Source organism: Tiliqua scincoides, chromosome 14 (assembly GCF_035046505.1).
Source record: "Tiliqua scincoides isolate rTilSci1 chromosome 14, rTilSci1.hap2, whole genome shotgun sequence".
NCBI lineage: Eukaryota > Metazoa > Chordata > Lepidosauria > Squamata > Scincidae > Tiliqua > Tiliqua scincoides.
Window position 1 is genome coordinate 13,200,559 of NC_089834.1, and position 26,390 is coordinate 13,226,948.

The 26,390-nt window shown below is 51.3% G+C and overlaps 1 protein-coding gene, 4 non-coding genes and 1 pseudogene across 9 annotated transcripts; all 6 read right to left on the minus strand.

The window, feature by feature from the left end:
* Window positions 1-1,347: 1,347 nt before the first annotated feature.
* On the minus strand, window positions 1,348-12,530 carry TRAFD1 (TRAF-type zinc finger domain containing 1). 5 transcript variants are annotated; one of them, XM_066610024.1, is made up of 13 exons: window positions 12,457-12,530; window positions 11,072-11,176; window positions 10,422-10,483; window positions 9,605-9,740; window positions 9,465-9,518; window positions 8,101-8,500; window positions 6,144-6,398; window positions 5,178-5,245; window positions 3,411-3,641; window positions 3,192-3,318; window positions 2,486-2,798; window positions 2,048-2,105; window positions 1,668-1,802 (listed from the first exon to the last, which is right to left on the minus strand). In XM_066610024.1, exons 3-13 carry the CDS (start codon window positions 10,469-10,471, stop codon window positions 1,758-1,760), a joined length of 1,737 nt encoding a protein of 578 aa, XP_066466121.1. In that variant the 5' UTR covers window positions 10,472-10,483; window positions 11,072-11,176; window positions 12,457-12,530; the 3' UTR covers window positions 1,668-1,757. The 5 variants fall into 5 exon arrangements, with proteins under 5 accessions (XP_066466119.1, XP_066466117.1, XP_066466118.1 ...); XM_066610022.1 differs by lacking the exon at window positions 2,048-2,105 and having other exon boundaries at window positions 1,348-1,802; window positions 10,422-10,478; XM_066610020.1 differs by lacking the exon at window positions 2,048-2,105 and having other exon boundaries at window positions 1,348-1,802.
* A 3,834-nt stretch (window positions 12,531-16,364) lies between these two features.
* LOC136634668 (U1 spliceosomal RNA) lies at window positions 16,365-16,528 on the minus strand. The gene has a single exon (XR_010793325.1). It is a non-coding gene; the product is annotated as a U1 spliceosomal RNA (small nuclear RNA).
* Window positions 16,529-17,541: 1,013 nt separating this feature from the next.
* LOC136634635 (5S ribosomal RNA) lies at window positions 17,542-17,660 on the minus strand (annotated as a pseudogene).
* A 1,099-nt stretch (window positions 17,661-18,759) lies between these two features.
* On the minus strand, window positions 18,760-18,923 carry LOC136634671 (U1 spliceosomal RNA). The gene has a single exon (XR_010793328.1). It is a non-coding gene; the product is annotated as a U1 spliceosomal RNA (small nuclear RNA).
* A 3,353-nt stretch (window positions 18,924-22,276) lies between these two features.
* On the minus strand, window positions 22,277-22,440 carry LOC136634669 (U1 spliceosomal RNA). The gene has a single exon (XR_010793326.1). It is a non-coding gene; the product is annotated as a U1 spliceosomal RNA (small nuclear RNA).
* A 2,657-nt stretch (window positions 22,441-25,097) lies between these two features.
* Window positions 25,098-25,261, minus strand: LOC136634672 (U1 spliceosomal RNA). Its single transcript, XR_010793329.1, has one exon. It is a non-coding gene; the product is annotated as a U1 spliceosomal RNA (small nuclear RNA).
* Window positions 25,262-26,390: the final 1,129 nt, after the last annotated feature.

Genomic DNA, 26,390 nt, shown 5'->3' on the forward strand with positions numbered 1-26,390 from the left:
TGGAGCTTCTTCCTGGGAACATTTTGTGTCCGATTCCCTTACGCCCTTCATCCGCATTGTGAATTCCTGGGGAAGAGCAGGCGGGGCCAAGCTGAAGGGCACTGCTGCTAAACAGGAGCCTGCGGTGGAAGGGGTGGGGTCTCTGCGTCAGCCCGGAGTGGGGAGTCTTCCTCACTGCATACTTTGCGTTGCAACTTTTTTTTTCCTTTCAACTTGAATACTCATTCCGAATGTAACGCTGTCCTGCAAGCAGCAGAGCAGTGACCAGGGCTGTGAGTTTCTGTGGGTATTTATTACAGACTGTTAGCCGGTTCAAGTGCTCTTGGGCAGGTGCCAGAGACCCAGAGTAAAGGGGGTTTTTTCCTGCCGGGGCTCAAACAGAGAAACGCTGTAACTTCCGAGCTGCGCTCACCCCCCCAAACAGCTCCCGCTGCTCGAGGTGACAAACGGCAGGCTGCCTGCTCTCCGGCGCATTTGGGGATACGTTCATGCACTGTAATTTTTATTTGTATTTACTTACCACTTGTAAATATTTTGTACAAAAGGGAACCGCGAGCCAAAGGCTGCAGCTCCTCTTGGGCGGGGGGACGGACGGGACTCTGGTTCTCCTGCCCAAGGTGGATCAGCTGCTCAGTTGACAAGTGTGTTTTGGTTTGCCAGTTTGGGGGCGGGGGGGTTAATTTATTCTCTGCTCTTCACACCTCAAGTCTACTCTCCCTGCCAACTCCACCAGACGTTGTCTTCGCCTCCCTCTGTAAACCCACCCTCGTGCTTTATCCTGGGAAGATCACCGCAGGCTGGTTGCCACTTGTTTCTAAGATCTCTCTTTCTCTCGGCTTTTCTTGTATTTAATAAATGCTCACTTTTGGTGGAAGTGTCCTTAACGCCACTTTGTACTTGGTCTCATCATGGCTGTGCGTGTGTGTGATGGAGAGTTTGGCTGAAACACCTGTTTGGAGGCCTGGTGCGCCCAACAAGCTTGGCGTCACCACGTCTGCTAGGCCCTGTTTCTTATATGTAGGGCAGGGATACCCAGACAATGGGAAGGAGACTCAAGTCACCAGGGTATTTTGAGAGCTGCAGCTGTGCTTGTGAGCCAGTGGGCTCTGCCTCCCCTGGGCCCACGCCCAGCCAGTGTTCCCTCTGCACGCAGCTCTGTGGGTCAAGCCTCTCTCTCTTGTTCAAGTTACACATCTCCCAAACCACCTCTAGGTCCCCACCTAAAGGCCAAGTGAGTAAAAAGCCACAGGGCTCAAGTGGGAAATATAAACTTTATTTCAAAGAATCTAAAAAGGACAGTCACCAGTACAGCAGAGAGGCAGCCGCTCCTCCGGTCTGAGGGCACTTCTGGTGGGAAAGGGACAGAGGCAGTCCAGGCCTTTCTCCTGGGCAAGTAGCGGAAAGATCTCTCTCTCTGTGGGAAGGCTGACAGCTCAGCACAAGGCCAGCCTCTTGCAGGAGTGCTGCCCAGCCCACAGCCTTCCTACTTGCAGCCTCTCCTGTGGCAGCCCTTGGGCAGCTTAAGGCCTCGTGTTGCTAAGCACAATCTCCCCTCCTTACCTAGAGCATAAACACACACAACACAGCCCAAAAGAGCAGTCCTAGACGGAAGCCGAAGGTGGCTGTGGCCACATCTCCGCCCTGCGGCTGTGGTTCACTTGCCTGCCCCCAGTACGGCTGCTGGCTCCCCTGCCCCCCCCATCTTTTGGGGGAAAGGAAATGCAGAAGGCAGCAAGTTGCTTGGCCATGGAACCCCTTTATTGTTGCCCAGGGTAGTCCGCTTCGTTTTGCCACGGTTTTGCCTGCGGAAGAGAACGGCAAGGGATGAAACAGAGTGTGTTATGTCAAACTTAAAACAAACCGGCCTTCAATGCCCCCCCCCCCGGCAAAACTCAAGTTAAAAATGCATTTAAAAATGTTATCCTGGGCCAGGGGACGATGCCCTCTCCTGGTAAAGCATTTTGCTTCAGTGCAGGCATTTTTCTTCCAAGGGCCGTAAGTTCTGGGAGGAGATGGTTCCTTGGCCAGGACCAACTGCAGCCCTTACCTTGGTGCTGTTGCCACGGGCAGGCAGGGTGACGCGCTGTCCTGCTTCACCTCGCAGGCTGTGGGAGGGAGGGAGGGAGAGGCGGCTGTTGGATGCCAGAGACCTCTTGCTCTTCAGCACCTTCAAGGCAGCAGCCGGGAAGCACAGGGAAGTCTGCAGCCCCCACCCAACCCCCATTTCCAGAGGATGCAACAAATTCTCTAGGACTTTGGGAGGTCTGGGGCCCGACCCTCATAGAGAAGCTGAGGTAGGACCCTTCTCATGGATTAAGGGGGGGGGGGCTCTCTTCCCACTGGCTGGGACAGAAGCCTGACTGGCCTGTCTTGCCTTCTAGAGCATCTGCAGGACTTAACTCTGCCACTACCTAAACCTGAACACAGGTAAAGGACAGACTTGCAGTTGGGGGCACAAGAAGTACAGAGAGCAGAGGAGACCTACCTGGGCCGAACTGGAGCAGTCACAGGGAAGCTTGGCACATAGCTGCTGGGGGTGGACTGCCTGGCGGGCAGGGCAGCGGCCACAGCAACAGGACTGCTTGTGCCCCGCCTTGGGGCTCTTCCGCTACTGCTGCCCCGCTCCTGGAGCTTCCCTCGCTCAGAGCAGCCAACGCTGTTCTCCCTTCTGCTGCTGGGGGAGGTCAACTGGCTGCGGTTGGTGGCGACTGGGCTCTCCCGGACAAGGCCTCCTTGGCTGGACAGGGGAGGTCTCTTCTGCCTGAATTCCTCCTCCAGGCACTGAGGGGAGGCTTCCCCTGAACAAAAAGAGGGGGACCCACTGAAGAGAGAGTGCCACGAAAACAGAGGGCAACCCTGCAGAAGCCAACGGCCGCAGAGTTTGGGGGCTGGCACCAAACAGCAAGAGGCGGTTGCTCTGCCATCAAGCCGCCCAGAGCCACAACACCGTGGACTTCCCGTCCAAAAAAGGCTGCAAGGACAGACGCGTGGCTGCGAAGGGGAGTGCTGCTGAGGCAGGAGGAAGACTGACCCCCGAGTGGGCCTGCACCCCAGCCCTTCTCCAGAGATCCTAACAAATGCCCCCCTCCTATTCCAGCAGGCAGCCTTTCCAAGCGAGGCAGCTGCTTCTCAGTTTTCCACAGGGGACTGTCTGGGGATCCACTCCACTTGTCTAGAGACTCGGGCAATACCTGGATGCTGGGTGCGGCTCTTAGGCAGGGCAGGTGCCTCCATCCCCTCCCCACTCTCTGGAGGCTCCTGCTGTGACTGGCTCTGTCCTGTCAAGGAGGCAGTGGCAGGACGCAGGTCGCACTGGTCCTAGGGAGAGAGAACTGTCAGTGGGGGCCTTCCTGGGGGACCACACAGCGTGGGCCAAAGAAGCAGGCTGGCTAAGCACAGAACCTCAGTACCTGGTGGTGGAAGAGAATATCCTCCTCCAGCTGAACACCACAGAATTCACAGGGGAGCATGAGGCTGCCCCCCACGTCCTGCTGGAGGGGACGCCTCTCTCTGTAGCCAGTGGACTGACTGCTCTGCAGCTGTTCCCACAGGTCCATCAGGCACTCGTCCCGGTCATGCCGAGAGGCGGAAGCACTAAACTTGCTGAACGAGGCCAAGGCGCTTGCTGGATTGCAGCCTGTCTGTTGTGGGGGGAAAGGGGCAACAAGGGATTGTTAGGTCCCTCCCACAGCCTCATTTCTCAGAGGCATCTTGCATACAGCCTATGCCGAGACAGCATTCCCTAGAACAGGGTGGAGCTGTTCACTGACAAGAGGTTTCATTCCATGCCCTCTTCCCATGCGCACTTGTCGCAAACTTAGGGGGGGTTTGGGGTGCTCAGAGTTCTTGGTTCTCAAACCCTAAAGCGCTCAAGACCCCCCCTGTCCAGTAGTACTGCCACCACCCTGTATGTGCCAGTGCCTCAGTCCAGGGACATTGAGACCCTCTAGGCTTAATTCTATCCCTTGCAGGCACTGAGCGCTTTCTTCAATTAAAGCTTCAGTCCTCAAGTTACTAGACCTCAGTGAGCACTTGGTAGCTTGCTGAACGGCTAGGCAGGATTCTGAACCTTTGTCCCCAACAGACAATGAAACAGCTCAGTAAAAGATATTTTAGTTTATTAAGTACATCAGGTTACGTAAGGCAGCAAATGCTAGAGGCGTAAACGTCTAGGAAACATATCAGCAATAAAATAACAAAGCTAGCTGGCTATCTCTCTTAATCCCTCTCTCTCACCTGGGTCAGTTACTCTTGTAGATCTTTTAGCTCCAGGCTACCTGTGAGGCCAGGTGCCCACGTTGGACAATGGAGCTTGCAGCGTGCAGGATGTTGCGCCCAAAAACTCTGCCCAAGAAGAAGCAGACACACCCCTTGGGGCACTCATTAGTATACCTCTTATGCTAATAGCACTGAGGTGACTTCATACCTATTTAGACTGTCCAATCAGAAACTTTTGAGGAGAGAACCTTCTCGGAGTGGGTCTGGTTGCCAGCCCTCCTAGTTCTTAGCCCTCCCAACCGGAGATCCATGGCTGCATTCCTTTCCGGGCGCCCCTCAGTCTACTGAGGTGTTAAGCATTCCAATGGGTTGTAATTCTTGTTGTCTGTCCTTTCTGGCCAGCAAAGGAGAAACAACAACCTTTTGGTTGTCCACTCACATTCTTGCAGCTGGGAACTGCGAGCAGCTTCTCCGTTACTGACTTAGTTTGGTTCAGGCTCCACATGCTAGCCTAGGCCTAAACTGTACCTATTCATGACAGCACTGTGCAATCTCCAATAAACCAAGATCTGAGTTTTAGACTGTTATGCTTCCATAACTGCAAAGTTTGCTGCTTCAATTCTGCATCACGTGCCTCCCCACATGCTCCACTTCACTAAGGAGACTTAACACAATGATTATGTGCATCATGGAACCACAGAACTGCCAGCCTCATGATCGCCAGAAGTCTAACCCCCTCACAGATACCCCAGGCCACCTTTCAATTAGCCTGAACTGCATCACACTTAGAGGACTTTGCAGTTTTGCACTGACACCAGACTTGGATCTACCACCCACCATTTACTTAAGCAGCTGTGCCATCTAGACACCTTTCCCTACAGGCCGAACCACAGGTGAAGACCGGACCAACCTACCCCTGCACCACAGCTAGAAACTTGTCCCATTTTTATATACACAACCTGATGGAGGATGAGATCTTCTTCGGGGTACAGCTCCTCACAGAATTCACAGGGCAGCAGGGTCTCAACTATAACAAGAAACAAGAGAAGGGCAGGATGACACTTCACTGCACAATTCCTCTCATCATGCTCATCTTCCAATCAATCACACTGACATGCAAGACACCACACAGTCTGAATCAGAGGCAAGCCACCTCCCTGTGCTATAGCTGGGGAATCGAGGCAGGCTAACAAGACATCACTTGGAGAAAGAGAAGAGAGCGCCCATTTTCGCAGACTCCTGCGAGTCAAGGGAGGGAGCAGCAGCTCCAGTAAAACTCACTCTCTCCCTTCACGTCAGCCTGTTATTTGAAGTCCTTCGCGTGCTACACTCAGGCCTCAGACTCCCTGCAGTGATTCCTTCCGACACTGCAAAGATCCCATGAGTCACCTCTGGGAGGGACCTCAAGTTACCGTGACGCGAACCACGGGATTCCCCACGATGAACTTCCAAAAGACACTGGGGAAGTGCCACAGCTCCACTTCGGAGCGCAGGCCCTGAACGCAACTGTCTCCAGACTGGCTGAAGCAGGGCAGAGTGAGGAGAGCCACAGACAGATGACTGTGGGCTGAGGGACCAATTCCAAGATGGTTTCATACGTGGCCGGTCAGTCTGCAGCAGTGTCATAGCAAGAGAGGCTGCCACTACACATGTCCAGCACATAGGTGCACAAAGGACATCCCAAAAGTAATCCTTGCCATCTCCAGCAAAAAGGGAAAGGAAGATCTGGAAACAGTCCCTCCTGTCCCAGCATTTCGTGCAAGTCCCCCTCCCCAAAATATAACTTTCATATCCCTCACAGAAGCTACCGTTCCCAAGTATCTTCCGTTAATAGGTTCTGCTGAGTGCCTGGAATGCTTGCAAACATCCCACGGCATCAATGCCTAGAGAGGCTCTGGGGCGGGCAGCAACCACCCTTCGCTCACCTTTTGGCTTGTTTGGGGCGTCAGCAGAAAAGCCCTGAGAGAAAAAGGGAGAACCGTAGCTCCAAGAGCTGTCCTCCTCAGCTGGCCTAGTCCTTCCAGGGCAGAAGTCCTTCCACAGCTCCCTCTGGACCTCAGCTGCACTGCGCTCACGAGAGCTGTTTCCCCGCTGCAGGCTGACAGCCAGAAGGTAGTCCGAGTCGCTGTCCGGCTCCTGGCCAATGAGGAGCTGGGTGTTGGTTACCTTCTCCAAGGAGCCTTTCAGAAGACAAAATGCAACCAAGTGTTAGACGCCAACGTGGCCGTGCCTTAATCTCACACTCTCTTTGGCTCAGTGCAATCCTATACAGCCTTATGCAGAAGTAAGCCCACAGTGTTGTTCAGGGGGCCTTCCTCCCAGGAAAGCGTAATCAGGGTGGCAGCCTTTGCCTTACGGTCCAACGGTGTAAGGAGGTCCAGAAAGCAACACAAATCCAAACACACAGAGACTGGGGTGGTTTTCTAAAACAAAGGGTCCCCACAACTGCATTTTTGAGGAAGGGGGCCAAGATGGGCCAAGATGGGAAACCGCCTTCTGTCACACTGGCCTGTGTGGAAAAAGCCAGCGCCAGTATTTGCAGAACCCCACAGCTTGGAGGGAAGTGCTGATCGTTGAGGAGGGTCAGAATGCAGTGCAACGCTCCTGATCTTCCACCTTCCCCAAAGCTCCTCCTGCCCTGGCTAATGCTAACGGGAAGCGGGGAGGAAACCGTTAAAAGACCTAAAACAAACTGCCAGGCATGCTCAAACAGAGGCAAGGGCAGAGCTGCCTCACACAGCACCACAGGGAGTCTGGGTCCCTGGAGCAAGCAGGAGCGGTGTTCACAGATACCCACTGTCATGAATAGGTACAGTTTAGGCCTAGGTTAGTATGTGAAGCCTGAACCAAACTAAGTCAGTCACAGAGAAGCAGCTCGCAGTTCCCAGCTGCAAGAATGTGAGTAGACAAACAAAAAGATTGTTGTCTCTCCTTTGCTGGCCAGAAAGGAAAGACAACAAGAATTACAACCCCTTGGAATGTTTAACACCTCAGTAGGCTGAGGGGCGCCCGGAAAGGAATGCAGCCATGGATCTCCAGTTGGGAGGGCTAAGAACTAGGAGGGCTGGCAACCAGACCCACTCCAAGAAGGTCCTGTCCTCAAAAGTTTCTGAATGGACAGTCTAAATAAGCACGAAGTCAGCTCAGTACTATTAGCATAAGAAGCATACTAATGAGTGCCCCAAGGGGTGTGTCTGCTTCTTCTTGGGCAGAGTTTTTGGGCGCAACATCCTGCACGCTGGAAGCTCCCTTGTCCAACGTGGGCACCTGGCCTCACAGGTAGCCTGGAGCTAAGAGATCTACAAGAGTAACTGACCCAGGTGAGAGATCGGGATTAAGAGAGATAGCCAGCTAGCTTTGTTATTTTATTGCTGATATGTTTCCTAGACGTTTATGCCTCTAGCATTTGCTGCCTTACGTAACCTGATGTACTTAATAAACTAAAATCTCTTTTACCAAGTTGTTCTATTGTCTGTTGGGGACAAAGGTTCAGAATCCTGCCTAGCCGTTCAGCAAGCTACCAAGTGCTCACTGAGGTCTAGTAACTTGAGGACTGAAGCTTTAACTGGAGAAAGCGCTCAGTGCCTGCAAGGGATACAATTAAGCCTAGAGGGTCTCAGTATCCCTGGACTGAGGCACTGGCACATACAGGGTGGTGGCAGTACTACTGGACAGGGGGGGTCTTGAGCGCTTTAGGGTTTGAGAACCAAGAACTCTGAGCACCCCAAACCCCCCCTAAGTTTGCGACACCCACCCACTGCAGTCAGAGAAGGAAAACCCTCCCCAAAATGTGCTCAGAGATGTGCTTCAGAGACAGCTGATTTGGATACCAAGAGAGAGACACAAAACAACACACACCAGTTTTCCCTTGGCTGCCCTCACCTGGATTCTGAGCCAGGTGTGCCGGAGTGACGCTCCTCTTGTTGGGCTCCCTGGGCTGCCGCTCCTCTGAAAGGCAGTTGTACAGCCTGCTGCTTTCCAGGCCCCTGTTCGTCCTGGGCAGGGCGTCCCCAGCCTGGAGGAGGCTCCTGATGGCCTGGAGGTCGCGCAGCGCTGCCCCGGAGTTCAGGCAGGGCTTGGCCGGGGCAACGCCCTCTTCCTTGGCCCTCTCCCCACAGTCCTCGGGGTGCTCCTTCAAGTCCTTCAGCATCACGTTGCGGCTGCAGCGGGCGCATCGCTCGGTCCGAGCGCCACAGTAGTCCTCGTGCTCCTGGAGCTGGTTGAAGGCGAGTTCCAGGTCGCAGTGCTGGCAGGCCACTCGACGCAGGGGACACTCCAGGGTCTGGGACAGAGAGCAGGGCATGGGTGCTTGTCCCCAGGCAGGCTTCACAGCACTGCTCCAGGCTGCAGAGGGAGGGAAGCCCTTTGCAGGATGCCTAAAGGACCCACCTCGGAAATGGCTCCGGTGAGTTGCCTCTCCCCCAACACTGGCTGCCTCGTGGCACTCAAGGAGGAGCTCCAGTCCCTAGTCCAGGGACCCCACCCTTGACCTAAGTGTCATTTTCTGGGGCAACTCCAGCATCAAGTCCACTAATGCCAAAGAATCAGGAAGGGGCAAATCCTGATTGGCGTGTGCACACACACACCACAGCTCGATCAAGGCTGCAGACTGCCACCCGTCTTAGGCAACCGATGTCAAGGACCGCCAGGGGATGGAGATCATCGTTTCCACCCCCTCCCAGCGAAATCTCTCCACACTGTCAGCAGACCAAATGCCAAGCAAGAGAGGCCACCACCCCGACCCAAGGACAATTCTTGGGCCGGGACACTGCACAGGCTGGTATCCAACTAGAGGTTTTGCATCCGGACAGTTTCAGAGCCGACAGGAGATAAACGTGTGTTCTTCTTTAAAAAGAGCCTGGGACCGTTGCCAGCTCTGGGCACATGATATGTGCTTTAGAAATCAGCTGACATTTCTTTCAGCGTGCATCTGTCTCCCTTGCACATTGAGATGTTAGCAGGTGCACGAGGACATGCAAAATACATGATATATGAAGCAGCCCTCTTAGCTCCTCTCCCCCTGGAAAAATAGGATATTCCGGCTTAGCTCATGGCGGCCTCTTGAGTTACTCACCCACAGAATATGTGCAGCTCACCTGCCTCGACAAGTCCATTGTTTATGGAACACTCACAGCCAAGAGAATCACCAACTCTCTTCTAGCCACACACCGCTTTCCTGCCTCTCTTATACCCCACAAGCAATAATAAGTTGAAGCAGGTCTGCTAAATATGGCAAGCGCACTAACCACGTGCTCCTGTAAAACACCTCTGTCCATCTTCATGCTGCATTTACAGGTCACCTAGGATGAAGAGGGCAGGATTTAGGGCTAAACCCACCTTGCAGGGAGGAGCCCAACTGCAGCGGGAAAGAGGTGCTACTTCTTACCTGTGTGTGCTCCAGCTCCTGATGGCTTTTCATCTCTGACTTGGGGAAACTCTCCTTGCAGACGGGACACACCCCGATGTTCCGACTGCAGTGAATCTCGTGCATGGTGAAGTTCGCCAGAGGAATCTCCTTTTGGCTGCAGGAAACATCCAGCGCTCAAGCAAGCTGCAGAAGCAAGTCTCCACAATTTGGGACAGTGACTGGAAACAGAAGTGCAAGGGGGTGCGCTCCAGGTTTTCCTTAAACCCCAGTGCAGGGGCTTGGAGGTTTGGCCCCACTCAGTTAGCAGGACCAACTTCTGAAGAGGCAGAAAAGCTGATAAACCTGCACCGTCTCCTCTGGCCACAGAATTCAGATTTCCACGAGAACAATGACTCTGCATGAATTGGAAAAACTGGCCTGCGGACTGGGCACCTGCCACACCAGACTGTGAACCTGGGATCCGTCACTCCCAAATGCACTTCAACCTCTGGGATAACAGCAGATCACGCAGTATTCCCAGAACACCTTTCAATAATTCAAAGCATGCTGTGCATTTTCTCAATAACCCTCACAACTCCGCAAGGCAGGCCAGCACTCTCCCCAGATTGTGAACTGGGGGAGGGGGGGAGGAAGGAACCAAGGCTGATGGACCTCAGACAGACAGGAAGGGTGTGTGACTGAACCATCTGGAATGCCTTGTACTCATGGGCAGGGACTCTCAGAACACAGAGACAACTCAGCCCTGAAGCCCAGATGCATGACCCTACATAGCCAGATTTCGCTCCAACAAGGTCATGCTGTCATCTGTGTTCTCTCTCTCTCTCTCATGCCTTACCAGTTGCTGCACAGTTGGGTTTCACTTTCTTGTTCTGCCACTGCAGCCATCGCCCTGCTGTTCTGGGAAACAGGAAGAAGAAGGCAGGGAAAGATCACTTTCTTTTTCCCCGTTTCACAAGCAGGCTTACTCATTCCCCTCCCACTCAGAATCCCTTTCACAAAAAAGCTCCCCTGGTGTTCCACCAGCAGGTTTGATTTTGCCCTGAGAGTTTGGGGAGGGCCCCTTTTGACAGCAGAGCTGCACCGAACCCCATTTAACAGCAGGGCAGTTGACAGGCTGAAGCACAGGGAGATGGGGGTTCCAGGACTTGCCACTGTTTTTGGCAACTTATTGCATTCACTGCAATGAGAGAAAAAACAATTTCCCCTCTTTTTTTAGCCAAATCACACACATGCTTCAAAAGCCTACTTTCTTTTCTCTCGTCTCCACAGTCCCACATATGGGCCCCTGTTATGAAACCTGCCAGAACTCTTATCAGCTACAAGAGGTATTTCATGGCCCTCTCCTTGTCCCTCTTGGCATTCATGCTGATGTGGGGTGGGGGGGGCGCGGCCGTGGGGAACAGCACCACCCAACTCACTTATCTCTTGGCCACCACAATACAAAGTACAACAGGATTTTTGAAAGGAAGCCTCTAAACAACTTACCAAAAATCACTTTAATAAAAAAAAAGATGCGACAAACTTCTAGCAAAGGCACCAGGATCAGGCCCTCGGTTAGGCGGACACTTGCTTTGACATGGAAATCCCTACCTTTAAAAAACAAATGTGATTGGGCATACAAATATTTTAACAGGGGGCGGGGGGGGAAGAGGGGAAGCCCTTAACAGCCCAACCCTGACACCATGCTGACCCTCTCTTCTGTTTGGCAGGGAAGGAAATAATATAATCATCAAAGTATTTTTCAGTGACATTTCAGGCTTTCTCATTGCTCCCCCCCCCCCAAAAAGGGAAGCTTAAGTACATGTGGCTGAAATCAATGCACCTTTTCCCCCAGTTGACCCTGCCCTTTAATTGCCTCTCCCCCATTCAGTTATTGCCCCCATTGAATCTCAGCAAGCTCACAGGAGCAAGGAAAAGCCCTCCCCCCTTTTGTACTTTGTAAAGCACCAGCCTGCAGGCCGGGAGGGGGGGGGAAGAGAAGGGGAACATAAAACTGCTCAGAAGGGCCACTGCAGCTGCAGCAACTGCGAAGGTTCAAAGCCATTTCCTGGCTGCTGTTTTTGTGGGCGGCAGGAAAAGCCCCGACTGGCTGCCAAGGCTGCTGGGAGAAAAGGCTCTCCAGGAATTTAAGCAGCCTTTCAGATAAATGAAGCTACCTTTCTACGCGCACGTGTGTGTGTGTGTGTGTGTGTGTGTGTGTGTGTGTGTGTGTGTGTGTGTGCGCGCGCACATACATCTCTGTGTGTGTGTGTAAATATTTATGTGCCTATGCATCTCTGTGTGTGTATATGTATATATTTATGTTCGTATGTATATATACATATACACACATGTATGTGTGTAGATGTATAACGACATATATGTGTGTGCGTGCGCATGTGTATATATATGTGTGTGTGTGTGTATATATTTATGTGTATACGTATAAAAGTATTGGTGCATGTATATACACGTGTGCGTATTTGTACAGATATTTGTGTATGTATATATATACACGTGTGCGTGTATATATACGTATACGTGACTGTACGTATATATGTATATATATTTGTGTGTGTGTGTTTGTATAGGTGCTTGCGTGTTTATATAAATGTGTGCGTACACACACAAGAGACAACCCCCCCTTCAGAGGGGGGTGGGGGAGGGCAGAGAAAGAGAAAGGGGGTTCCCCCCCCCGGACAGAGTTGGGGGGCAGCAACTGGAGTCTCCCACGGGGGTGGGAGGAAGAAGGCTGCAGACCCTCCCCCAAAAGAGGCACACGACCCCCCCCCGGGTCCAGACCCCCCAGTGCCACGGGAGGCCCTGCACCCCCCCCGGCAGGTCCACCCAAGCAAGCCCCCCGCCGTCCCAGGGAGGGCGCCGACACTCACCAGCCCGCCGCCTGAGCCTCCCGGCAGTCCCGGCACCAGCTCTCTAAACCGACCCTCCGAGCGCCTCCCTGCCGGTGGGAGCCCTCGCGCTCCCATTGGCGGGGACGCCCCGCGGGACAAGCCCGGCCTCCTCCGATTGGCTCCGGCGCCACAGCCCGCCTCCAGCACTCCCATCGCCCCGCCCCTGCAGCGGGGGAGCAGCCCGAGGCCCCTGTCCGACCACGCCCCCAACCCTGTCCCCGCCCCCTTCGCGGACTGCTGGGAAGCCGAGTTCCTCCACTCCTTTTCCCAGCAAGAGGCCTCGCGGCAAGACCGGAAAGGGAAGCTCTGCGCATGTGCAAGGTGCTTCTCCTCCTCTGCAGCTACAGCCTCCCTCCCCACCCCTTTTAAGGGGCGGGCCTTGCACCCCCTGCTCACAAATGGGCCAGTCCTGGGGGTGCCCAAGCCTTGCACCCCCCTGCCCAGAAAAGAGCCAGTCCTGGGAATCCCCAGGAACCTTTCCCCTTAAAAGGAGTGGGGAGGGGAGGCTGTAGCTGCAGAGGAGGAAAAAGCACTCTGCACGTGCACTGAGCTTCCCTTTTCGGCTTGCACCCAGGCCTTGCACCCCCCTGCTCAGAAAGGAGCCAGGAAGGTGGGTGAAGGCAGGCCAGCCAAAGGGGAAGAAGTTGTCCAGAACCCATTCAGGATGAGGCTCTGTGCCACTCTCCTCTCATAAGAACATAAGAACAGCCCCACTGGATCAGGCCATAGGCCCATCTAGTCCAGCTTCCTGTATCTCACAGCGGCCCACCAAATGCCCCAGGGAGCACCCCAGATAACGAGACCTGCAAGGCATTCTGGGAATTGTAGTTAAGAACATAAGAACAGCCCCACTGGATCAGGCCATGGGCCCATCTAGTCCAGCTTCCTGTATCTCACAGCGGCCCACCAAATGACCCAGGGAGCACCCCAGATAACAAGAGACCTGCAAGGCATTCTGGGAATTGTAGTTAAGAACATAAGAACAGCCCCACTGGATCAGGCCACAGGCCCATCTAGTCCAGCTTCCTGTATCTCACAGCGGCCCACCAAATGCCCCAGGGAGCACACCGGATAACAGAAATCTCCCCTTCTCACCTTTGCAGAAAGATGGGAGATTGTGGCTGCGCGATGAATGGCTCCTTCTAAAGCTTTCAAAAGGCAAAGACCAGAGAATAGGGCCATAAATCTGAGACCCTCGGATGGCGCTCAGGGTGACCAGATGCCATAACCACTAACGAGGACCAGGCACCCCAAAATGTAGGACATGCAAGAACAATGGAGGAAATAAAAGCTAAAAACACTAATATACTGATTTCATAGGGTTAATTTAAACACTCTATTACTTATTAAATTTAAAAGCATATTACATAGAATTTATGTATTCCAAGAAGGTTCTGTGCTGCCTGCAGGAGCCCACTCACAGAGAAAAGGAGGACATTTAAGTTCTTGTCCAGAACACGAGGCTAAAAAGAGGACATGTCCTGGAAAAAGAGAACATCTGGTCACCCTGGTGTCACTGGACATCAGGAATTGCGGCTGACCCCAGTGGGAATCCCACCAGGAAGGCTCCGACTGAATCATTCCCCTCCAGACCAGAGGTTCTCACTGGTGACCCCAGCAAGTCTGCCCTGTTCACCCTTAAGAATGTAGTGGAAGAAGCAATATATTGCCTGTTGATGGGCATCGATAAAGTAGCAGCAAATGGACTGAGTTTTACGGTTTCCTGTATTGATGAAACTCCTATTCCAAATACACAAAGTGCTGTACAGCAACATCAAAAAGAAAAAAAACAAATTAAGAACATAAGAACAGCCCCACTGGATCAGTCCATAGGCCCATCTAGTCCAGCTTCCTGTGTCTCACAGCGACCCACCAAATGCCCCCAAATTAGCCATCAGAACACAAAAGAAATACATTAGGACCCTACAGGAATATGGAAACAAGTGGAACAAGGAGGAAAAGCTTTCAAACAGAATTCAAAAGGCACAGAAAGGATCTCTGGAGGTGGCAGTGGTGGGGGGGGAGGGAAGGTGCCCTAGCAAGCCACAACACATGTAATTTGCCTTTAATGGCAATGGCAGGAGAGGAGGAAGGATCAATGCAAGGCTTCTCAGGTTATGCAGACACCGTATCTTGCTGAAGAAACCTGCAGGTTATCCATATGGCAAAGAAATACTTCCTGGGGGAAACCGGTGTAGTATCTCCACGTCCAGCCAGCTTCCTGAGGGAATTCAGCACAAGATCCGAAGCCCGGGGCTGGCAGTGCGCCCAAGTCCACAGTACCTTGTGGTGGGGCAAAACTGTTCGCTTTTCAAGCGGCGCAAGACTCTTTTGTTGCTTCCATACTGAAGGGAGCTCTGGCATTTATGTGATGCTCCCTCTCTCTCCCACAACTAATCCTTTGGGAAGCGCACCTGCGCGAGTGTCACAAGCCAAGAATTCTGCGGCACCTTATTGGACTGACGCATTTATTGTGGCATAATCATAAATATGCCGCTGTCATTTTTGCTACCCAAGGCAAACGCAGTCACCCCTCAGGAATCTGGCACTGATTGCAGATCCCAGGACAGGAGTCAGTCAGGCTTTCACCTCCACTGGCGATTTAGCCCCCAGCTTACATTGCTCCCACATGCATGGCTGCCTTTCTCACTTTCTTTCGAGGAGGACCAGATAAACACAACGGAAGGCAGCAGGGCTCCTCTCCCGTACATGACTGTGGAGAATAGGGAGCTTTCTCAGCAGATGCTGCCAATTGCCACGCAGAAGTGACAACAGTGCCACCTCCTGAAATATTGCCTACTGCAAGATTAGAGACACGGGTGAGACCACCCTTTGCAGCGGGTACTTGCCTTTCCTGCTCAATCCAGCTGACAACAAGACGGTGGTAGCGCCACTTGCTTGACCCGTACCAGATCAGGGCACAAGCCAGTCATGGTGGATCTCAACCAACCAGCTACAGAACAGCGCACCAAAGGATGGCACACGGTCAAGATTGGTGCATTTCTTTTCAGGTTTATCACATCAGGGATGGGGTCCCGTTTTACGTTCTTCTTCATGTACCGGCTCCTAGACTCTTGGACTTCCTGCTCCCAGCCATCTCTCTCTCCCACTTCTGCTCTCTCATCTTGCTTTTGCTCTAGGGCAGGGGTCTCCAAACCCCGGCCCGGGGGCCAAATGCGGCCCACAGCCAGTCTCTATCTGGCCCGCGGCCAGCCTCTGATCTACTGAGAGCCTCTGGCCGGTTGACCAAACACAACAGAGTTGTGCTTGTGGGGTGGGGGAACGGGGGTCTATTTAAGTGTGTGCTTTATTTCTTGGGCTGTGTTGGTGCTTGGAGAAATCCTGGACATTTGAGCCCATTCATGCATTTACTCATTCATCTAAGTTCTATCTCTAATGTATTTATTTAAATTTTTTTTCCCAGCCCTCAACACTGTGCCAGATATTTGATGTGGCCCTTCGGTTGAGAAGTTTAGAGATCCCTGCTCTAGGGCCACAGGATACTGGGCTCTGTGCAGAGGGACAAGCTGACCCAACAAAATGCACACGGGAGGAAGATGACATCCTGATCTCACTCACTGCAAGCCCCACCATATTGACAATAGTCTACAGCAGCCATTTTCAACCACTGTGCTGTGGCACACTGGTGTGCCGCAAATGGTCCCCAGGTGTGCCACAGGAGTTTGGTGGAAGGTCATTTATTAATAGGACCATAGGGATATGAGTCCCCCACCAACACCAAGGTGTGCCTTGTCAATCATCCAAAAACTGACGGTGTACCTTGACCATTTTAGTACCTTGTCAGTGTGCAAAAGCAAGGACAAGAACACAAAAGGCACCACAGAATAGCAAAGCTATTTCTTTCTCTATCTTTGAACCAGCCAGACCAGGGGAAAGCGCGAACGCAGTCCCCCACTACCACAAATTATGCAGTCGAGTTTCCCGCATTTGGGGAAATCGCAGGGGTCAGCACACCCGAAGTGCAATGGATGAGCCTCACCCTGGGAAAACCACCTTCATGATCATGGTGTCTCCCCTGCCAGGTAAGTATGAGTTGGGGTAGCAAAGGCATCCCCTACTGCCTCGCTGGCCCTGCTTTCTTACATACAGTGATTCAAATTTCGCTCCTGCAGCGTTCAGAGAAAGTGTTGTGCCAACCTTACCGTGTTTAACCCAGTCGATGGAGGTCTTACAACTGTGTTCCTCTTCCTGCCTTTTACATCTCTTTTTACGTTCTCTGTCTTCCAGGATGCTCTGCGGCTGCCAACAAATCTGCATAAGTAGGCAAGTCCTAAAAACATCACCCCTCTGAATTTCCACTGCCAGGCGACAGGGGGAGGCAGACCACCCCCCATCCCCCCATCTACATACCCATCCCTGTTCTGTTGCTTCTTGCATGAGAGGGGATAACACTCTGCATCTCGAACATGCTTCCTGTTATCTCAGGAATCCCTCTGTATGCATAATGGGTGAGGCGTCATCCCACCAAACCTGCAGCTATCTCTGTGCAGGAATACTGACACCTGGATCTTATGCATGTCCACCCGATGGATTTCCATCAATGGGACTTCCTGGTAAGTGTGCACACGTCTGCAGCTGTAGCTTGTGTACTCTGCACAAAACAGCTGTTATTAGGAATATCAGTGCAGGTAACCATGTCCTTTTTACTACGCCTGGATGCTCCGTGCTTGGGATCACCAACCTCTTTCCAATGTATGTAACTGTGTTTTGGGACCTGATATTTGCTACTCGGCTGTTTTACTTTGTATACGTGAAACATTCTCTAATAAAAAGTTAATCTGTTTCGTCCACAGTCCCATAAACCTACTGAAATAAACACACTTTCCACTGATCCTCATGTTAAACTTCTGTTTCTTGCTCTATTCACCTCAGTTTAAATTTGGAAACATTCTCTCTTGCAAACAAATACTAATAGGGCCCAGACACCCACATCCCTGACACGTCTTGGAACTCAGCTTTATCTCATGGTGGTGCCACGGACAGGGCTATGCTGCCTATTTCACCTATGGTTGGCAACCTTCAGTCTGGAAAGACTATGGTAGAAGCCTACAGCACCCGGTATTCCCAGGCGGTCTCCCATCCAAGTACTAACCAGGCCTGACTCTGCTTAGCTTCCGAGATCAGACGAGATCGGGCATGTGCAGGGTAACAGTTTCACCTGCTGCTTAAAAAAAATACCCCATTTAATATGCCATGTCACAGGCAATCCTCTATAAGTAAATATTTTTATATAACATAGACATATACTGAATCTCTATCACAAAGATAACAAAACAAAGATCATACAAAGAGAAATGGCAAAGCAGCACTAAGAATAATACACCAACAGCACTAAAAAGTGAAAACAGGCTGACCGTATTTGCCCAACAAAACATGCAACGCAACTGCGTTTGCACTTTTCCTCACTACCACAAATTATGCCTTTTGGTTGCTGCTGCATGTTTGGTTGGACACATATGATGTGATACTAAGGGCACAATCCTAACCAGGTCTACTCAAGTAAGTCGTATTTTGTTCAGTGGGGTTTACTCTCAGCATTGCAGCCTTAAGCCCTTATATGTACAAAGGGCAGGTGTGTGTTGGCAACCTTCAGTCTCAAAAGACTCTGGTATCGCGCTCTGAATGGTGGTTCTGGAACAGCATCTAGTGTGGCTGAAAAGGCCAATTCGGGAGTGACAATCCCTTCCACATTGGGAGCAAGTGCAGTCTGTCCCTGGTCTGTCTCCTTGGCTGTGGGCCTTCCTTCTTTGCCTCTTTGCCTCAGACTGTTGGCAAAGTGTCTCTTCAAACTGGGAATGGCCATGCTGCACATCCTGCCTCCAAGCGGGCCGCTCAGAGGCCAGGGTTTCCCACCTGTTGAGGTCCACTCCTAAGGCCTTCAGATCCCTCTTGCAGATGTCCTTGTATCGCAGCTGTGGTCTACCTGTAGGGCGCTTTCCCTGCACGAGTTCTCCATAGAAAAGATCCTTTGGGATCCGGCCATCATCCATTCTCACGACATGGCCGAACCACGTTCCAGGGCGTTCAGGCACACTGACAAGGCACTACAATGGTCAAGGTACACCATCAGGTTTTTGAAAATTGACAAGGCACACCATGCTACCAGTGGAGGGCTCACATCACCCACTGGCCCAACTAATAAGTGGCCTTCCCCCAAATTCCTGTGGACAACACATATTACATCAATGTGCCATAGCACAGTGGTTGAAATCTCTTGAAAAACAGAACATAAACATTTTTCTATCTTTGAACCAGCCAGATCAGGGGAAAGCGCGAACGCAGTCCCCCACTACCACAAATTATGCAGTCGAGTTTCCCGCATTTGGGGAAATCGCAGGGGTCAGCACACCCGCAGTGCAATGGATGAGCCTCACCCTGGGAAAACCACCTTCATGATCATGGTGTCTCCCCTGCCAGGTAAGTATGAGTTGGGATGGCACAGGCACTCCCTCCTCCCTTGCTGGCCTTGCCATCTAACGCACAGTGACCATCGCTGAGCACCCGCCGGTATCCTCACGTGGGCGCAGCAAAAATGTACCATGCTCCAAATCGCATGATGCATGTCCCGGGGTGCCCTACAAGCCCCAATCCGCACCCCTTTTTTTGCTCCCACAATGCTCTGGTATACGTATATTTGCATGCAGACCTGCGTCCTTCTACGCAGACTGCTGCATCCACTTTCCATTGGAGCAGAAAGAGAGCAGGGAGGAGTTTAAGGTATTTCCTGCAGTTTGTGCCCAATAGAGGATTTGATTTGTTCCTTGGCCCCTCCCCGATTCTATCACTCCGACACGGGGTAGGCTAATCCAGCTGTTGCAAGAACTACGTGGGTGTCATTTCTTCATCATCAATAGTTGCCTGCTGGATTCCCTGCTATAGACAAGTCACCTTAAGAAAACCTTTGGCTTCACTTTGCTTTCTCACAGCCCACCTTTCTATATTTATCACTACAGAAATGTCATTTGCAGAGGGAAGAGGCTCCACTTCTGTTGTGATCCTCTGCCCCTGCCTGAGTGCCTTCAGTTCGTACAAAATTAACTGTTAGAAGAGCCAACCGCTGGCATAAGCGACCCACCTTTTCTGGCACGCCTACAGAAGTTCAGAAGGATCTCTGGCTCTGCTGGATCAGGCCAAAGGTCCATTTCGTCCAGCATTTTGTTTCCCTCTGCATCTAGATACTTCTGGGAAACTCACAAGCTGGGCGACAAGGCCACAGTTCTCCCTACTCCATCCCTGATATTCAGAGGTCCCCTTAGCTTTCAAGGCTAATGGCTGTTGACAGACGTGCCCTCCTCCATGAAGGTGTCCGACCCCTTTCTAAAGCCATCAAAAGACATGGACGTACCTGCACCTGGTGGCAGTAAATTCCAGAACTGAATTATGTGCTGTGTGAAGAAGTCCTTGCTTTCATCTTTCCTGAATCTAGCCAATCAAAGACACTGCGTAGCCATAATTCTATATGGGGAGATAAGAGGGACAAATGATTCTCTCTCAATTTACTAGACTGGCTCCCTGAGTTATGGATGGCCCAACTGCAGGCAGTTGTGCTGGCACTTTCGTGCTGGCACAGCACATTCTTCAGTGCTGCTGTTGCACAAGCAAGTAGCACTGGACCAGCAAGAGACAGATGTTCTGGGCTTCATACATTTCGTCTTCCATGCAGGCCTCCGGGACCGAACTGGCATGTGGGTAGGGGGACTTACTATACACTAAGCATAATTGCATAAACCTCCAGCAGGTATACCCCGGTGTAGTCAATTTTTGCTATATCTCTGGCCTTTCCTTATAGCGAATGTGTTCTAACTGCCTGTGAATTTTGCTTGCCTGTTGCTGCATGTTTCACAGCCCTAACATATCATTTCTGAAGTGAAGCAACCAGAACTATGAACAGTATTCCAAGTGTGGCCAGACCACAGATTCATATAAAACCATGACAGCGGTGGCTAATTTACTTTCTGCTTCCTAATAATCTCTAGTATGGAATTCTCCTGTCTTTATACTGGCAGACTGTGATTTGATGTTTAGACCTATACATAACCTTCAGCATGAAACCTGGAACGTGCTGGAAACCCTAGCATGTATGCACTGCTGAAACAGAGACGCCTGCGTTGGCTCAGTCATGTCGTGAGAATGGATGATGGCCGGATCCCAAAGGATCTCCTCTATGGAGAACTCGTGCAAGGAAAGCGCCCTACAGGTAGACCACAGCTGCGATACAAGGACATCTGCAAGAGGGATCTGAAGGCCTTAGGAGTGGACCTCAACAAGTGGGAAACCCTGGCCTCTGAGCAGCCTGCTTGGAGGCAGGCCGTGCAGCATGGCCTTTCCCAGTTTGAAGAGACATTTGGCCAACAGTCTGAGGCAAAGAGGCAAAGAAGGAAGGCCCACAGCCAGGGAGACAGACCAGGGACAGACTGCACTTGCTCCAGTGTGGAAGGGATTGTCACCCGAATTGGCCTTTTCAGCCACACTAGACGCTGTTCCAGAACCACCTCTCAGAGCGCAATACCAGAGTCTTTCGAGACTGAAGGTTGCCAACATGCATGCAAAACCTAAGGACCCAATCATATCCCATTTTCCAGTGCCAGTGCAGCAATGGGGCGTGGTGGTGGGGGCAGTCACAGAGGCCTCCTCAAAATAAGGAAACATTTGTTTCCTTACCTTGGGGTTGCACTGCCGCTGCACTGGTGCTGGAAAGTTGGATAGGACTGGATCCTAAGGCTTCAATTCTATACACACTGACCTGGGAGTAAGTTCCATTAAGCTCAAATGCACTTACCTCTAAGTAGACTTGCAGAAGATTGCACTGTTAGAAAAGCAGTGTCGAAGAGGGTCAGCTCTAAAGCATAAGCCAAAAAGTAATCCCTGAAAGACTGAAATAATCCTGACTCTATTCAAATTCCACATCACTTTGCCATACACAAATGCAAGGTAGTCCACAAGCACACAGAGATGTAAATTATGGGCATCTCAAGGAGTGACTGAAAGCACATGTAGCTGCAACAGTATCAAGAGTAAATGTTACCACAGCACTGAATTAAAAGTACTGAGGTACTGAATGAACAAATCATATCTCCTAAAAACCAGATATATATATATTGGCAACCTTCAGTCTCGAAAGACTATGGTATCGCGCTCTGAGAGGTGGTTCTGGCACAGTCTGTCCCTGGTCTGTCTCCCTGGCTATGGGCCTTCCTTCTTTGCCTCTTTGCCTCAGACTGTTGGCCAAGTGTCTCTTCAAACTGGGAAAGGCCATGCTGCACAGCCTGCCTCCAAGCGGGCCGCTCAGAGGCCAGGGTTTCCCACTTGTTGAGGTCCATTCCTAAGGCCTTCAGATCCCTCTTGCAGATGTCCTTGTATCGCAGCTGTGGTCTACCTGTAGGGCGCTTTCCTTGCGTGAGTTCTCCATAGAGGAGATCCTTTGGGATCCGGCCATCATCCATTCTTACGACATGACCGAGCCAACGCAGGGATTCCAGCACTTTTGTCCTGCCAGAGCCAACGGGATTCTAGCACGAGAATGTGTTGTATGTGGAAGGCATTCTAGCACGAGAATGTGTTGTATGTGGAAGGCATTCTAGCACGAGAATGCGTTGTATGTGGAAGGCATTCTAGCACGAGAATGCGTTGTATGTGGAAGGCATTCAGTTTCCTCTCCTGTTGTGAGCGGAGAGTCCATGACTCACTGCAGTACAGAAGTGTACTCAAAAACCAAAAAAAAAAAGTGAGTACAAAAACCAGAACATAAAACATTATTCTATCTTTAAACCAGCCAGATCAGGGGAAAGCGCGAACGCAGTCCCCCACTACCACAAATTATGCAGTCGAGTTTCCCGCATTTGGGGAAATCGCAGGGGTCAGCACACCCGAAGTGCAATGGATGAGCCTCACCCTGGGAAAACCACCTTCATGATCATGGTGTCTCCCCTGCCAGGTAAGTATGAGTTGGAACAGCACGGGCACTCCCTCCTCCCTTGCTGGCCTTGCCATCAAACGCACAGTGACCATAGCTGAGCACCCGCCAGTCACCTCACATGCGGGCACAGCAAAAATGTACCATGCTCCAAATTGCATGATGCATGTCCTGGGGTGCCCTACAAGACCCAATCCGCACCCCATTTTTGCTCCCACAATGCTCTGGTGCACACATATTTGCATGCCCGCTTGCGTGTCACTACTTCCTTCTACGTATCCACTTTGCTGTGCTTTCCATTGGAGCAGAAAGACAACAGGGTGGAGCTAAGGAATATCTGTCAGTTCAAGTGAATCCAGAATTTGCTCTGTCCCCCGATTGCCCCACATTTCTATGGGATGGGATGGGCTACACTCGCTACTCTGCCAGGTCTGCATCCCTCACTAACTTCCCTGCTGGATTCACTGCCTTGGACAGCCGACTTAGGAACAATCACTTGGTTTTTTCAAAGCCATCCCCTGACATAGCTTATCAAAACAGAATTCTCATTCGCGGCAGGAAGGAACACAAATCTTTGACAGCTCAGGCTGTCTCCCATTAAACCTTTACTGACCTGATCAGTAATTTACCACTAGAACATAAGAAAATAAGAACCGCCGCACTGGATCAGGCCATAGGCCCATCTAGTCCAGCTTCCTGTATCTCACAGCGGCCCACCAAATGTCCCAAGGAGCACACCAGATTACAAGAGACCCTTGCATCTGGCATTCTGACATAACCCATTTCTAAAATCAGGAGGTTGCGCATACACATCATGGCTTGTACCCCGTAATGGATTTTTCCTCCAGAAACTTGTCCAATCCCCTTTTAAAGGTGTCTAGGCCAGATGCCGTCACCACATCCTGTGGCAAGGAGTTCCACAGACCAACCACACGCTAAGTAAAGAAATATTTTCTTTTGTCTGTCCTAACCCGCCCAACACTCCATTTTAGTGGATGTCCCCTGGTTCTGGTGTTATGTGAGAGTGTAAAGAGCATCTCCCTATCCACTCTGTCCATCCCCTGCATAATTTTGTATGTCTCAATCATGTCCCCCCTCAGGCGTCTCTTTTCTAGGCTGAAGAGGCCCAAACGCCGTAGCCTTTCCTCATAAGGAAGGTGCCCCAGCCCCGTAATCATCTTAGTCGCTCTCTTTTGCACCTTTTCCATTTCCACTATGTCTTTTTTGAGATGTGGCGACCAGAACTGGACACAATACTCCAGGTGTGGCCTTGCCATCGATTTGTACAATGGCATTATAATATAAGCCGTTTTGTTCTCAATACCTTTCCTAATGATCCCAAGCATAGAATTGGCCTTCTTCACTGCCGCCGCACATTGGGTCGACACTTTCATCGACACTTTCATCGATCAAAGCACACTGTTGCTTTGTGTGTCACCTTATGCTCTGATTTGTGCCCCACTGCTGTAATGCGTGCCTAGAACAAACCCATTCAGAAGCCAGGCACACCAGCAATGACTGCAGTGCAGGGACCACCCACAGAAGACCCTCCTGGACCCACGATCATCGACTGGAGGCTGCCATTGGTGGAGGAAGTCTGGCCTGGCACAGCTGGCCGCGTGCAAGGCGAGACTGGCACGTCTCGCTCTCTAGCCTTGGACTGAGGGCCCGATCCTATCCAAACTTCCAGCATCAGTGCAGCTGCAACACAGCCTTGAGTCTTCTTAAGGAGCCTTCTGTGACTGCCTCCCCACCACAGGATGCAGCACATCCCTCAGTGGCTTGGTTGCACCAGCAAGTAGTGCTGGATTCAAGACCTTGTTCATCATCCCTTCTTCTCCTCACATCACCCTCTCCTCTGCTACTCTCCTTCTGTCAACAATTAAATTGCAAGCTCCTTGGGTCAGGGACTTGTTCCTCTTGCTAGCATGGGCATGGATGGCACTGCACAAATTATATACAAACACACACCAACGTCTCAGATCAAAATCTTGAGGCTTTCTGTGCCTGTCATTTACACTTTTGTTCATTCTGGGCTCCCTTTTTACTCATGTTTTTCTCTTGCTTTTTTATGCTGCCCCCCCCATCCCAAGTCTATGCACTAAGGGCCCAATCCCATCCAACTTTCCAGCACCAGTGCAGCCTCAATGCAGCCCCGAGGTAAGAGAATAAATGGAGGCCACCTCTGCGGCTATAATGGTGATTGGGCAGCAGTGCTCTCTACAAGCAGCAGGTTGTTTATCCCTTGATGCACAAAGCTTAATCTACCCTGTCAGTTTTCTGAAACACCAAAAATTGGGTCATGACCCACTGGTGGCCCACGGACCCACAGTCTGAGAACCACTGCACTAGGAAATATGTCTTCCTTGATTGCAAGGGTATTTACCTGCAAGCAAGCCTGCATTCAACCACTGGTCTGATTCGCTAATTCTTCTTCTGAGGCTACAATCCTATCCACATTTCCTAGGAGTAAGTCCCCATTGACTATAATGGAACTTACTTCTTGCCTAGGATTGGGCTGTGACTATGCTGCCCAAGTGGTTGGAAGAGGGGCAAAAAGGTTTGCCCCTCATGCCCAGGACATGCACACATTATTGGGCCTAAGGCACATGGCTTGCAAAGGCATGCATACATCTCTGGAACAAGAGCACATAGAAAATTCCTCTTATCTTTGAACCAGCCAAATCAGGGGAAAGCGCGAACGCAGTCCCCCACTACCACAAATTATGCAGTCGAGTTTCCCGCATTTGGGGAAATCGCAGGGGTCAGCACACCCGCAGTGCAATGGATGAGCCTCACCCTGGGAAAACCACCTTCATGATCATGGTGTCTCCCCTGCCAGGTAAGTATGAGTTGGAATGGTCCAACACTCCCTCGTCCCACGCTGGCTCTGCCACCGAACACACAGTGACCACAGCTGAGCACCTTCCAGTACTTCAAGGCGGCGAAATTGCAAACGGACCCTTTCCTCCAGCCTTACTAAATGGGGTCCTGGAGAGAGCTGCGCCCACAGTCCCCCCGCTCTGCACCCTGACCCTGTTCCCACAATGCTCTGCTGCGGGCAAATCTGCATACGTATGCGTAAAAAGACTTTGCCAGCTTCCCATCTGAGGCTCCAGGCAGCAAGTCAGGAGGAAGTACAATGCTTCCTGTGTCTCTCTGCAGATGCCTCTCACTTATGTGGCATTAGGGCTTTACTGCTTTCTCTATAGCAGCTCATCCCCTGCATGCATGTGTGCCTTTCATAATGGTGGGACTACAATGGTCCTCTCTGCAATGTACTAGCAGGCTGCTTCACACATCACTCTTTGGATAACACACTTTTCCGGAGCTGCCTTCCTAAAGTGAGGACCACTGTGTGTATTTCTTTGTCACTTTTAAAAGCACAATACTGTACAATACGAGCACCAAATCTGCAACTTCAGCACTTTTGAACAGCCATCTACCCTGTTCCACAGCTCACAATAAAAAACCACACACCTGGTCAAGTGACAGAAAGCCGCAGGTGGGGGGAAAGCTAAGCATCCACCCCCCTCCCCTGCAAATACACACAAAATCCAGTTTGGGGGTCCCCAAGCTTCTAGTTCTGGCCAAAGGTCTGACCAAAGTACAGAAGGAAAAGTTGTTTTGTTGACCAGAATCTGTTAAGTACCAACTTAAATGCAGGTCCGTAGCCAGGATTCTAGAAGTGGGGGGGGGGGCAACTATTTTTTCAAGGGGGGCAATGATGTCAGTATCTATACTGGTGGGCAAAATGAAAGGGTAAGTCTGGAGAAACATCAAAGTCTGGAGAAACTCCCCCAAATTTCATGAAGAGAAAATAATGTGGATTGTTGTATCAATAATGTAACAATAATTTGCATAGAATAAATGCATCTCTGCATGCATGGAAAATGTATTGCCTACATAGAAATAACCTGCAACATATCCTCTCATTTACACACCAGTGCAATACACAGGCCTGCAACCCTGCAAAAGT

Coding starts and splice junctions, on each gene's coding strand:
- TRAFD1 (XM_066610022.1), bottom strand. CDS start 10,471: ATGGCTGCAGTGGCAGAACAAGAAAGTGAAACCCAACTGTGCAGCAAC. Junction 5,246..6,143: donor CGCCCCAAACAAGCCAAAAG/GTGAGCGAAGGG, acceptor TTCTTGTTATAG/TTGAGACCCTGCTGCCCTGT. Junction 3,319..3,410: donor ATATTCTCTTCCACCACCAG/GTACTGAGGTTC, acceptor CTCTCTCCCTAG/GACCAGTGCGACCTGCGTCC.